Source organism: Lontra canadensis, unplaced genomic scaffold (assembly GCF_010015895.1).
Source record: "Lontra canadensis isolate GAN:19392208 unplaced genomic scaffold, GSC_riverotter_1.0 scaffold12, whole genome shotgun sequence".
Classification (NCBI taxonomy): Eukaryota; Metazoa; Chordata; class Mammalia; order Carnivora; family Mustelidae; genus Lontra; species Lontra canadensis.
This window is the reverse complement of record NW_022631006.1, coordinates 17,406,806-17,419,626: the sequence shown is the minus strand read 5'-3', so window position 1 is coordinate 17,419,626 and position 12,821 is coordinate 17,406,806. Positions and strand designations below refer to the sequence as shown.

Here is a 12,821-nt window from a genome sequence, read left to right as displayed (position 1 = left end):
TTCCTTAGGTACATTCTCTTCATCTGGAGGTTGGTGGGGAGAAGGGAGGCTGGTGCTGGGTCTTTTAAAGTAATACTTACTCTCCATGCCCAGTTATGACAGGTCGTAATGCACTGTACTAATGGATACAGATACAGACACCACAGAAGAATTTTCATTCTAATTTCTCTTCTACCACATCCTAATTTGTTTCTCAGTCTAGCACATAAAGATTCAAACAGGCATACTTCTGGTAAGCCCACACAGGGAGCCAAAAAAGTGGGTAAAAATTTCTTTTCCTAGCAACAACAACTTAGTAATTTGCACATGTATATTTAGTGGGGTGTGGGACGGGGCGAACCATCTGAACAAACACTGGGTACTTTATAGACATTAATTTTTATTAACATGGTATCCCTGAGAGGCAGATTAAGGTGTAAACATTATTCTGCTTTACAGAAAGGGAGATGGAAACAAGTTGACTTACACACAAGACATCTGGAACCAGAATTCATATCTGCTGATACCCCCAACCAGTACTTTTTATACACAAACTATCCATAAATATACTAAAGACAGTAATCTCCCATATTTAAAAAAAACACACACATTTAAAAGACACACTTACTAAACCATCTCAAATCCTGAGGAACTGCTTTAGATTGGTGTTTCTTCTATCTTTCTGTCTCCTTAGGCCACATAATTGAGATACCATCTTGTCCTAATAAACATTAGGAAATTCTTTGTAGTAGGATCCCTCAACACCAGACCTCAACCTCTCATCTAACACAGCAAGCTATGAATTACAGAATATTCTATCTCCCCACTCCTCTTTGATACCTCATTCCAGCCACAGGACTCTAATTATATATGAATATGAAACAGCTACTTATCCTAGACCTTAGCCATCTGTTCACATTCCTCTTTCCTCAGACCTGCCCCCTGTAGTATCTTCTCAAGACACTAGTTTCTGACCTTTGTCTCCCATAGGAGCTAGTCCCCTCAAACAGCTCATTCTTCTTCTCCAGAGCAAGCTGGCTCTTTCATCAATAAGTGCAGCACAGTATCTGATTTATTATAGGTGGATGGGACCACATCCTGATCTGCCTCCGGGACTCCATGTCCCAGTTAAGGCAGTGCTCTGCCTCGTGCATAGCCTAGATAATACTATTCCTCAGATTTTGTGCTGCTCCAAGATTTGTTTAACTTTCCTTACAGTCTGTCCTTTGCTCTTGGTTCCATCTGCGTAAAAACACCTTGCTCTCCAATTTTCCCATTTCTCACCCACTCAGCACTCAGTTTTGTGATTGGTTTGGGAATTTCATCCCACCCTAACTTACCCAGTAACCTTCCTTCCTTGAACACTTGCTGTTTCATGAAGCCTTCCTGAATAAAGAGAAGAAAATACCTCCCAGGTTTTTCTTATAGAAAACTATAATGCATTAGACCTTAACATTTATGCAAAATGTTACTAGATTTCTAGATTTCTCTAAAACGATTGCAGCTCTACATGTGCATTTATTATTTGTCCTTGTCAGTGTCATCTGTTTTAGGTTGTAAGAGTAAGGACAGGGCTTGTTTACCTTGTGCTGTACAGGGCTCATCATACTACTATGAACAGGTGGGCAATTATTCAATACTATTTGATTATACAGAGAATTTTGTGTTTGAAGAGCTTTTAGAAATAAATCTGTACATGAGTCCTGCATCAGGCTCCTTGCTCAGCAGGGAGCCTGCTTCTCTCCCTGCTGCTCCCCCTGCTTGTGCTCTCTCTCTCACCCTCTGACAAATAAATGAATAAAATCTTTAAAAAAAAATTAGATCTATACAGTTGAATATGTGCATGTGTGCAAGTATTGGCAACTCCAGTGACCAAAGATAATCTGTCCTCCTTGCCATTAGGGTAAAGAGTTGTTGGCACAAAGGGGTCTGTTTCCTAATTCATGGGTATGTGGCAGTTGTTTCTGCTCAATGCAGGTATTCAGTGACCATGGGGTGCTGTGTAACACTATACTAAGTGTTTGGAGTGTGTGAAATGCAGACAGCCCCCTACTGGCAGCTTTAAATGCCTTCTCTCATATCAACATATCCAGCTGGCTTGCTCTTTGTACTTCTGGACCAGCAGGGACAGATGAAATTCATATTAGATGGAATAGAAGAAAAAAAAATCTATCTAGAATGCTCTAAATATATTATTCTATTCCAGATATTCTAGGGCTTTGAAGAAATTAAGAAATCCAGGGTTCGTACCTCAATATTTATATAAGGTTTATACTGTTTCCCCATATAGAACACCTAGGCTTTTAACAAGATGATTCATAGGTCAGAACCAAGATGGATATTAAATTCTCCTTTAAGGTAAATGAAGAGTGGGCATGACAAATGTCATTCTGAGCACAGACTTATATGAACAAGAAAAGCCACTTTTTCGCATTTCCATTATTTTATAAAGAGCTAGACCCACTCAGAATAAGTCTCACCACCTCTCTCTGAAATGCTGCTGTGGTAAGTTTTTCCAGTTGAAATGCAGCCGAGTATCAGGATAAATAAATACATGGGATCTACTACTACATCCTCTCTATTAAGGAAACAACATAGGCACTGAGAGGTAAAGGTGTTATTTCTCATTTCCAGTGAAGGCAAGGAGAGAGACTGAAATCTTCCTTTCATTCTTAAGATAACTACCTTAGGAATTCATAGACCCAGGAAAAACAAGGACAAAGTGGGGCAAATCTTAGAGTGTTTCCTAAGCTAGCTGGGCAGAGAATAGGAGATGGATCTACTATTGGAAGACTTTTCCTAACAATTTCAATGCATGTATCTTTTCTTTAAATTCTCAGAGGCTTACTTAGGTGCTGACTGTGACAGAAGTTTTTCTCGCATATGGATCTCTCGGTGCTTATTAAGGGCGGAGCTTTTACTGAAGCATTTGCCACAGTCATGACACCCATAGGGTTTCTCTCCTGTGTGGGTCCTATGGTGTGCACGTAAGTCAGAACTCTTACTGAAACTCTTTCCACAGTCAGGACACACATGGGGTCTCTCTCCTGTGTGTATCCTCCGATGTGCACTGAAATGAGAACTATTGTTGAAGCTTTTTCCACACTCTTCACATTGATAGGGCTTTTCTCCTGTGTGGGTTCTCTGGTGAATTATAAGGCTCGAGCTCTGATTGAAGCGTTTTCCACACTCACCACATTGATACGGTTTTTCTCCTGTGTGGATTCTCCTGTGGGTGATGAAATTTGAACTGTCACGGAAACTTTTCCCACAGTCAAGACACTTGTAAGGTTTCTCTCCAGTGTGGATTCTGCGGTGTCTGATGAGGCGTGCGCTCCGACTGAAGCTTTTTCCACAATCAGCACATTTATATGGATTTTCCACTTGATGAGATATCTGATGCATGAGGTGGGAGTTTGGAACAAAGTTTTTGCTGTATCTGAGATATTTACAGGGTCTCTCTCCCAAGTAAGGTCTCTGATGATTTAGAACTTTACCTAAGCTCCTCTCTGGGAGTGTTGGTTTTCCTCTTCTCTCCCCTGGGGTCGTTTCCCACTGTTGTCCTGATCTACATTCACTCTTACCACCTTTACCCTGAGTAAGATGCCGGGACAGTTTCCTTTCAGACCTTGCAAGTAATGTTCTATGTAGTTGTACTTCCTCAGAAATATCTCGTTTTAGATTCTCTTCATTATCAAATCCAGCCTCAAAACCTGATATAAGAATAGAATTTCAAAGGTTATCCATTTCCTTAATATTATGTGCGGGGGGTAAAGTAAGTATCATATTAGATGATTAAAGATAAAAATTAGGGAGCACTAGATCCCCAGTGACTACTACCAATTAGAATTCCAGTGTTTTTACTCCTGTGCTTAGTAACCAATCACATGTTTCTCATCTGTTATAGGGGCTGATTAATACATTCTTTTAATGCTTCCTGGATACCCATCATCTTCAGAAAACTCTCAGTATAACAAGGAAAACCTACCAGATTTAAGATAGGTCCAGGAGTACCCAGGAAAACCTTGAGAAACTTCTATATGCAAAAGAGCTATCTGAGTCCCCCTCTCCTCAAATTCCAATGTATGTTGAGAAGGAAAACAGGGTAGGAAAATATATGGTGTCTTTCAAAGAACAGAAGGCCTTCTGAGAGAGAAATTTTGCTAGGAAATATCTCCCTAAAACAGTCTCTTTTCCCTGGAAGAATAAACATTAAATGTTCCCAAAGCACTACTCTAATGCCCAAGCTAAGCTTTTAATATTCTTCTAAGAGCCAAATACCAGGCTCCCCAGGCCTAGCTTATGTGAATTTGCAGATACTTGGCACGTTTTCAGTTTGCAAATTGACTTTGAATTTGCAGAATTTTCAGATGTTTCAGACAAATTCTGGATCCCAAATTCCCTGGACTAAATCTGAGAGCAAAGGAATACTGAGCATCAGCCTGTTTATGTACCCCCTAAAGACAGTATTTCTATCCAGAAGCTCAGTCATGTAAGATGCCCCTGTGAAACAGAGATTTGTTAAATTTAATGAAATCTCAGAACCTTAAATATGTGAGTGTGTATTGTGAGCCTCTGAGGAGGGTAATTTAGCACTTCCTAAACTTACAAGACATTTTTTTAGTGGAACATATTAACACTGCCATGGGACACCCTTGAAGAATGTACATCTGAAGAACTTTTTGAAAACAAAAAAACAAAAAAACAAAAAAACAAAAAAAAAAAACTATTACTTATTAAATACTTACTGTGTGCCTGAGCACTGTGCTAGGTGCTTCACCATAGTACCTCATTTACATCAACTTCAGTGAGGTACATCGTAATATGTAAGCAAACGTACAGGGTTTTAAATAACTTGCTCTGAGTCATTCAGCTGGCTAATGGACAAGAGAGTTCAGATTCACATACATGTATGACTCGAAAATCAGAATTACTCTTCCCACAAGGAGGGAAGCCATAGTGAAGTATTTCTTTTTCTTACACAACAGCTAAGGTTCAAACGGTCCATTCCCTAAGAAATCTCAGACTTTTGCCCAGCTGTGGCTGAAGAGGTTATTGGGTTTTAATAGGTATGAATAAAGCAGACATACAACTCGTATGCAAGTTTGAAGTAGAGGAAAAAAACATTTAACAAGAATGAACTTTCAAAATCAACTTCATCCCACTATGGGTATACAACATGCTACTTGGGAGATGTTAACTTTCATACTCCCTGCTAGGTAAACTGCCTACTAGCTCAGATGTAAATGAAAGCAAATTTATAAACTTTGCACCCATCAGGATTGATGATGTATTATGAGAAGGCAAGACAGGTGAATAATTTATATCCCCTCTGTGAGCTGCTTTAATAGAAAAGAAACATGGAGAAGAGAGAAGGTGGTCACAAGAAGAATCCATGAGAGCTGGGTGTAGAAGCCAGTCTCCTACTCTTCAGATTGTTGATTTTTCTCCTAAATCCCACTGTCTCCCTTCTGCTACTCAAACCTCAAAAAGTAAAAGGATCTTACCACTGGGGCTCTGGAATAAGACTGGAGCACGGGTCATGACAACCCCCAGGGGTACCTCAGTATCCTCTTCATCATCCTCAGAATCTTCTTCTATGGTCTCTTCTGCAGCCTCAGCTTGTTTCTCAGCTTTGGTCTCACTGGTGGTCTGGATGGGGCAAGAGGCTGTCTCTTCTTCCTGGCTGTCACTGGGTGGGGCAACAACCCTGGCACTCACCAAAGCATCCATCTCTTCAAAGAAGGGACAGGTCTCTGGTGCTTGGCCATTCTTGACTTTCCGATAGCTGGTCTGTAGGCTTTTAAACTTGGTCCGACACTGCTCTGGTGTCCTTAAGAATCCATATTCCCATAACCGCTCAGCCACTGCTCCATACAGCTGGCTGTTGCGGTGACAGTTCCGGAGGGTTTCGTAGAACTGAGTCTCACTAAGAATTGCAAGGTAAGTCTTTGTCTCTTCATAGCCCCAGTGTACACCTGCCACCAGAAAAGAATTTTCAGCACCACTTAATCCAGGGCTTTATAGCCTCTATTCCTCAGTCCTACCAAGTGTATGATGAAAAACCACCTAAGCTTGGGCTCCTAGGTAAAAAAGTAAAAATGCTTTGTTTCCAAAATCTATACAAATTCATTATTAGAATGTTTTGCTTCTCTATATCCCACAGCAATTTCACAGGGACCTTGATTCCTATTTTCTCTTTAGCCATTTTAAAAAAAAAAAAAAAAAAAAGTCTTTCCACCGGATCACTGAAACACTCATTACATACACTGAGTCAAGAGTAGAGGATGCATTTCCCCATTCTTCTAGTAATTTCTTTGGAATTCTGATCATAACTAGAAAATAACTGGCCAGGGGAATAAGACCTAGTCAATCACTGTCATGAGTCATCCCTAACTTTTCTGATCACTCTTTTTCCATTAGCTCTACTTCCTTATGAATTAAGTGTTTGAAAGCATGACTCAGGACCCCAAGGAACAGTCAGTCTCTTGCAGAATCACACGGTTGCCCATTCCCTATTATGGCCCTTCTTCATTTGCCACAATCTCAAAAAAGCCCAGTAATAGCAAAGACCTGAAGGGTACAAGGTGAGAGCCTGATAGTCATTCACCTTATCCTTAGGAGTAAAGGTCTGGTGGAAGCTGAAAAGAGGAAGAAAGTGAGAAGTATCTCCCGGCCTGAGCCCGTACTAGTGCTGCAGGCTTCCTTTGGGCAGTACTTCAGTAGGATTACAGACTCTGCTCCTTGCTAGTCCCCAGGCTAGAGGGAAAGGAGATTCAAAGAGTTTTCCTCCCACTTGACAGCCACCTGGAGATGCTGCTGCTTCTATCATCCTCCACTAACTGTCAAGTAAAGGAGTTGGGGGAAGAACTGGAAGACAGAAAAAGCAGTGGAAAAAGTTGAACAGATCATGAAAATAATGGTAGCTAGCATATGTGCCATGTCTGTGGTTTACCTGCATTTATTCCATTGTCAAAAAAAGAATGAAAGAAAAAAGCATACTGAGAAAGGGAAAAGAAGATAGGAAGACAAGAAACCTGTAACAGAACTGAAGTAACAACACACACATATAATAAAAAAATGAAAAGATCGCTGTTCACAGTGAAACGGCAACTTTAAAGAAGTAGTCCTGCTGCCACGCCCCATTTTTCAGGTGAGGAAGCAGCTCGGAAATGGTCAGATGACTATCGAAGGTCACCCAAGGTGATTAGTAGTCAAGATTAGAAACAAACCCCCGACTCATATTCTGGTGTTCTTTCCGTAACAACATGGTTATACAAATTATATCAACAGTAATAAATAATACTTAAAAACAGTTCCATGGGCAAATATTTCAACCAAGTGTTAAACTAAGATTTCTTACTATGTGTGTTGCAGATCTCCTGTAAGAGTCTTAGAAAATGTTTCCCCAACTTTTGGGAAGTCCTTCACTATGCTATGCTATGCTATGCTAAGTGAAAAGAAACACAAAATAAACTGACATTGAGAACTGGGGAAATAAAGCAGCAGTTTGTGTAAGGTGCTCAATAAATATTTTCCTTAAATATAGCATAGTGCCAGCAGGTTCTTCTCAGCTGTTAGTGATTTTATAATCAGGAAAAAAAATTTTAATAAAGAAATGGAATGATATTCTTTTAAAGAGCTCTAGAATTTTCTGAGTGTACATATTTAAAATATCTAAAATTACTCTGTACTATTATCTAATTTTCCCACAAGAGAATGAAATACACATAGAACTGTAAAGTGCCTGCCTCTTTGTTTTCTATTTAAAGTGACAAAGCTGACAGGCAACATTAGACTTCCTGACTGCACATGCAGTCTCATAACTCCTCAAATCTAATCCCAGAGCCCCCAAAAGAAAAGCTTCTTACCACTGGGGCTTCGAAAAAGAACAGGTGCAGTTGAGTTGTCGGGGTCTTGGGGGGTGGCCTCCTGGCCCATTTCATCACTGTCCGACTCTTCAGCCACAACCTCTTCTGCTTCCTCATGCTGCCAGCCCTCTTGCCCTGGCTCCTCTGTCTCAACATCACTGCCCACCAGGCCAGAGTGAGAGGCTGCCTCTTCCAAGCCATTACTGGGCAATGCAATGACTTGGGCACTCATCAGGGCCTCCATCTCTTCAAAGAAGGGGCAGGTTTCAGGTGGGTGACCACTCTTGACTTTCCTATAGCTCTTCTGGAGACCTTTGAACTTGGTCCGACACTGTTCCAATGTCCGAAGGAAGCCATACTCCCGGAGCCGCTCAGCCACAGCCCCATACACTTGGCTGTTTCGGTGACAGTTTCGGAGAGCCTCGTAAAACTCAGTCTGACTGAGAATTGCAAGGAGGGTTCTGGTCTCTTCATAGCCCCAGTGCACACCTGCTACCTTCTCATCCTCAAAGCCCCAGTGATCCTGGTCCACCCAGCTTCTTCTCTCTCTCTTGGGTGATAACAGATCAGCATGCATTTGTCTTTCTCCTGTGTGACTGCCTCTTGAGAGTTCCTTCTCCTTGGAGCCCAGATCAGGGAGCTCTCCTTGCTCCAACCTGGAGACCACACCGGATTTAGGAAATGGAAATCCTGCTTGCAGGGAAGCAAACAAAGGATATCACAATTTGGATTGATCATAAAAATACCTCTGAATTCAGACCTGTCTTTTTTCGAATCCAAGAGGCTTATAAAGAAAGTGTCTAAGGAAGTGTTCTCAGAAAGTTCAATGGGTTGGAGAAAGTGGGGGAAATACATAAAACCTCAAGAAAAGAAAATATTTTCCAGAGCAGGGTTACAGAGAGGAAAAGGTTCTGTTTGTGTGTTCAGAGCAAATACTTCTGTTCCATGTTGCTCCCTAGCTCTCCTCACCACTTATAGGTCTTGGCACTGCTGGGAATCTTACAGGTCTTAAAGGAGGTCTTGGTACTGCTGGGAATAGTCATCTCCCGTCTCCTATAAGTTCTCCACTTGGCACTAGAGAATTAAACTCAGAGTGATTCCAAGGGCAAAAAGAGTAGGGGAGAAACTTCAACTCATCCATTTCCTTCACAATGCCACCAAGTTCTAAAGGCTTCTCCCATAGGATGTCCTGCTCTGTTCCTTAAGCCCCATCCAAGTCTAGAACCCTTATCCTCTTACAGCCAGATAAATGCAGCAGTCACTGTTCTACCTAATTCCAGGCTCTTGCTTCCTCAGCTCAACACTATACTGCTGAACCTTAACCTGAGTGCCTCCCATGCACTGTCCATTCATATCAGACTCCTCTCTAGATCACAGCATACTATTATTCATCACTCTGGGCCTTTCCTGTAAGTCCCTCCTATCCAACTTTTTTTTTTTTTTAATCCAACTTTTTAACCCATTCTATGAGAAGTTGTATTTGCCAGAGCCACCCTATGAAGCCTTCCCTACTGCCCTCCCTCATCTCTTACTCTGCCAAACCCCTTTTGTACTCACACAAACTGACAGTCATTGGCTGGCATGGTTTCCATATAGTTCAGCTCAGCACATATTTGTTTCCAATCACACCCTAAGCTCTTTGAGAACAGGCACATTTACTTATTGCAGAGTACCTTGCAAGGTGTTAGAATGCATGGTAGGTGTTCAAAAACTGATTAATTCTGCAAGTCTCTGTTTGGGGCTGAGGACTTGCATCTGGATTGCTAAACAGAGACCGTTACAAATGGCTGAGAAGGCTAGCTTCTTGGATGATAAGATCAGAATTCAAAACAACCTTAACAAGTTGAAGAAACGATCAAAAAAACCCCAAACAGATAATAGGGAATTCAACTGAGAACAAATAAGAAAAACAAGTTCTACAAAATCAAATACAACAATAAGGAGTAGGCACAAAGACAATGGGGAAACTGGTAAGAGTCCTGAAAGTTACCAAGTAAACAATAATCACCAGTTAGTAGAGCTTTACTAAAAGAAAGTGTAGTGAAATTCTCAAGTAAAATTCCTACTCTGCCTCTACCTACCAGACCCTCCCTCAAATAATATAATTTAGTTCTCCACAATTAACTTGGTATTTGGAAGACTTCATTTCCAAAGGAGAATAACAAAAACTTAATAGATCTAAAGAATGGAGCTTCTGGGGCGCCTGGGTGGCTCAGTGGGTTAAAGCCTCTGCCTTCGGCTCGGGTCATGATCCCAGGGTTCTGGGATCTAGCCCCACGTGGGGCTCTCTGCTTAGTGGGGAACCTGCTCCCTTCCCCCACGCCTGCCTCTCTGTCTACTGTGATCTCTGTCAAATAAATAAATAAAATCTTTAAAAAATAAAAAAGAATGGAGCTTCTGAGGAAGATCTTGAAGAAACAATACAGTTCAATTTGGAGAAGGAAAATGATTAAAAAGAGGCTGTGCCTTCAAGTATACAAAAGAATTTTGATCTAGAAAATACCTAGTATCATCATTACCAAAAGGAAATAAAATAGTTCCAATTCTGATAAAAACTAGGAAGTCATCCTCTGGCAGACTTGTTGAAAGAGGAAATATAAGAATACTACACCAGAGGGCTAAACTACGTACCTTCAGGAGGTCTCCAACAACTGCATACTCTACAATTTCAACTCATTTCCTGAAATCCCTTTCCCACTCACTAGTCCCAACCCTACTTCCCAACTTAGAATGGTATCCTATCTTCCCATAGGAATCTACTCCTCACCGCTCCTTTGAAAAGGTCTGAGCTTCTCCTTTGGGTTCATCTGCTCCTGTGGTCCCAGGTCTGGGCTCCTTGCCCTCTCTTTCTTGGTTACACCCCTGGGCTGGGGTTCCACTGACTCCTGCCGAACACTTAATAACTCTCGTGATGATTTCAGGGGTGTCATCTTCTCCAAGCGCACTTCCTGCCCCTTCACAGAGACTGTGACCTAGAAACAACCCCCATTAATTGTCACTGCAAGGTTATAATGAGGGGCATTCCCAGAGGAGATTATTTAATACCCCAAAAGAGTTCATCCTTTTGGGACCTGGCTAGGTTTGGCAGGGGAGGAGGTTTAACAGTGAACATGGGTCTTTCTTATTCCATTAGCTTAGAGCAACTGGAGCTCCAGAAAGAAAAGCTCAAAATAGTAAACCCACCTACAGCTAAAAAATAATTCCCCTTTCTTCTCTCTTAAGTAAAAAACCTGTAAGACTATGAATAACTCATTATGACAGGATAGCAAAGGTACACCCAGGTAGCATCTCCAGATCAGCTCTATCTGAAAAAGTTACCTGTTCCAGGACACTAAGTATAAGCATCACCAAAGGAGATTGTGCCCCTCTTTAAAGCTGTATATACCTTAATATGGCCCTTTATCCTTGCCCCTTCCCAGTCACACACTTCTGAATTCCCCCTCCCTTCTCACCGAACGTCCAGGTCTTCCAGGCTCTCTTTCTAAATCTTCCACCAGAGCCACTGCCTCCTCTCCACTTTCTGGACATTGCTCCTGTACCCAATTCTGGATCTCCCCAGGTAAGATGGTCAGGAACTGCTCTAGCACCAACAATTCTACAATCTGCTCCTTGGTGCGCACCTCCGGCCTTAGCCAACGACAGCAAAGTTCCCAGAGTTGGCTGAAAGCCTCCCGGGGCCCAGCTACCTCCTGGTAGTGAAATCTCCTGAAGCGCTGTCGGAACGTCTCAGAGTTAGTGCCATTCCCTCTCAGAATGGGTTTGGCCATCATTCACAGCAGAAAGCAGCTTCCCTCCACTTAAGGGTTGGAGGGCTTACACCTATTTTCCCATGTCCTTGGAGAATCACCTGCAGATGAGTCTCTCAACTGTAAGAAGAGTTTCCTCCTAGGGTAGAGAGAGATGGCACTATCAGAAGAAATACACTCACTCATATGTCTAAAGTCTTGCCAAGGGTTGGTTTGACTTCCCATATACACCACGCGGCCATGTGAGGTAGCACCAACTTTAGGACAGCAAGCCAAACAGCATGGAGACCTTTCAAAAGCTACCATTTCTGGGCGACTTTCAAGGCAGCCTGGGGAAGCAGCAAAGTATAAAGTATTGTCTGCCCTTCTTCCACCTCCTCCCAAACCTGATCCCAGTCAACTCCCCTGACCAATGTTGCATAGTGAGTTCGAACCATATGGGAAACCTGGAGCTGGCGAGAATCTAAAGGCAAGTCACCCTCTTGCTGAAGGCAACAAAAAGCCTCTGTCCAGCGGGTGGCAGCCGATCTCCCCCAGTACCTCCGCAGTCCTTCCGGGGACCCTTTACATCCTCCCCGCCTCCTCAGACTACACAACTACCAATTCCCACCCGGGACAAAAATCAAGTACTGAATACTGGGTCTTTGTTTTCCCTCACAGCCTAAGTAACCGCTCAGCAACTACTCGGGAACTACTGACGGGAAACCTCGCACACTAGGAGGATTGGTTTGGGTTCCTGAAGCGAGGGCCGGTGGGCGTGGGGAGTCACAGAGTTGGTGGAGAGAGGGAGTCCGAGGGGGCAGTAGTAATGGGTCTCCTGAGGACGAGTTCGGTTGCTGGCCAGGGGCTCCGGGTGCTGCGGGGTTCGCGGGAGCGGGACTCGACTCTAGGAGCGGCGGGTGCGGGATTCCGGCCTCTTTGTCTTCGGTCCCTCCGGCCAGGTCACTCTCGGAGCCGTCGTGCGGTCCCTCCAGAGGCCTCCGACCGAGCTAAGGCGCCCTGAGAGCACCCTCCGGCCACCCCAGGTAGCGTCTCCTTCTCGGGGCTGCCCCTCAACCCACTCGCATCTCTGCCCCCGGGCCAGCCTCACCCTCTTAGGGTCGGGCCCCAGCCCCGGCTCTCCAGCCTCCCAGTCCAGCTCTCGAACCGGAAGTCCGAGCGGGAGACTCGGGCACTAAGGGCGCATGCGCAAGGGCACTCCGGAGATTCCTCCAGAAGAACCTCG

The 12,821-nt window shown here is 43.2% G+C and overlaps 1 protein-coding gene across 10 annotated transcripts; it reads right to left on the bottom strand.

Annotated features, from left to right (window-relative positions):
• Positions 1–1,790: 1,790 nt before the first annotated feature.
• On the bottom strand, positions 1,791–12,763 carry ZSCAN29 (zinc finger and SCAN domain containing 29). 10 transcript variants are annotated; one of them, XM_032856677.1, is made up of 6 exons: positions 12,687–12,763; positions 11,303–11,735; positions 10,618–10,822; positions 7,851–8,540; positions 5,487–5,957; positions 1,791–3,692 (listed from the first exon to the last, which is right to left on the bottom strand). In XM_032856677.1, the coding sequence occupies exons 2-6, from the start codon at positions 11,618–11,620 to the stop codon at positions 2,824–2,826; spliced, it is 2,553 nt and encodes an 850-aa protein (XP_032712568.1). In that variant the 5' UTR covers positions 11,621–11,735; positions 12,687–12,763; the 3' UTR covers positions 1,791–2,823. The 10 variants fall into 10 exon arrangements, with proteins under 10 accessions (XP_032712568.1, XP_032712565.1, XP_032712566.1 ...); XM_032856674.1 differs by having other exon boundaries at positions 12,207–12,733; XM_032856675.1 differs by having other exon boundaries at positions 12,296–12,733.
• Between the last annotated feature and the right edge of the window lie 58 nt (positions 12,764–12,821).

What these genes read in the sequence shown, in the direction of transcription:
- ZSCAN29 (XM_032856677.1), bottom strand. Translation starts at nt 11,620, where the DNA reads ATGATGGCCAAACCCATTCTGAGAGGGAATGGCACTAACTCTGAGACG. An exon ending in TCTTTTTCGAAGCCCCAGTG is followed by an intron (nt 5,958 to 7,850) that starts GTAAGAAGCTTT and finishes TTCTGGTGGCAG; the next exon opens with GTGTACACTGGGGCTATGAA. An exon ending in CTTATTCCAGAGCCCCAGTG is followed by an intron (nt 3,693 to 5,486) that starts GTAAGATCCTTT and finishes TTCTTATATCAG; the next exon opens with GTTTTGAGGCTGGATTTGAT.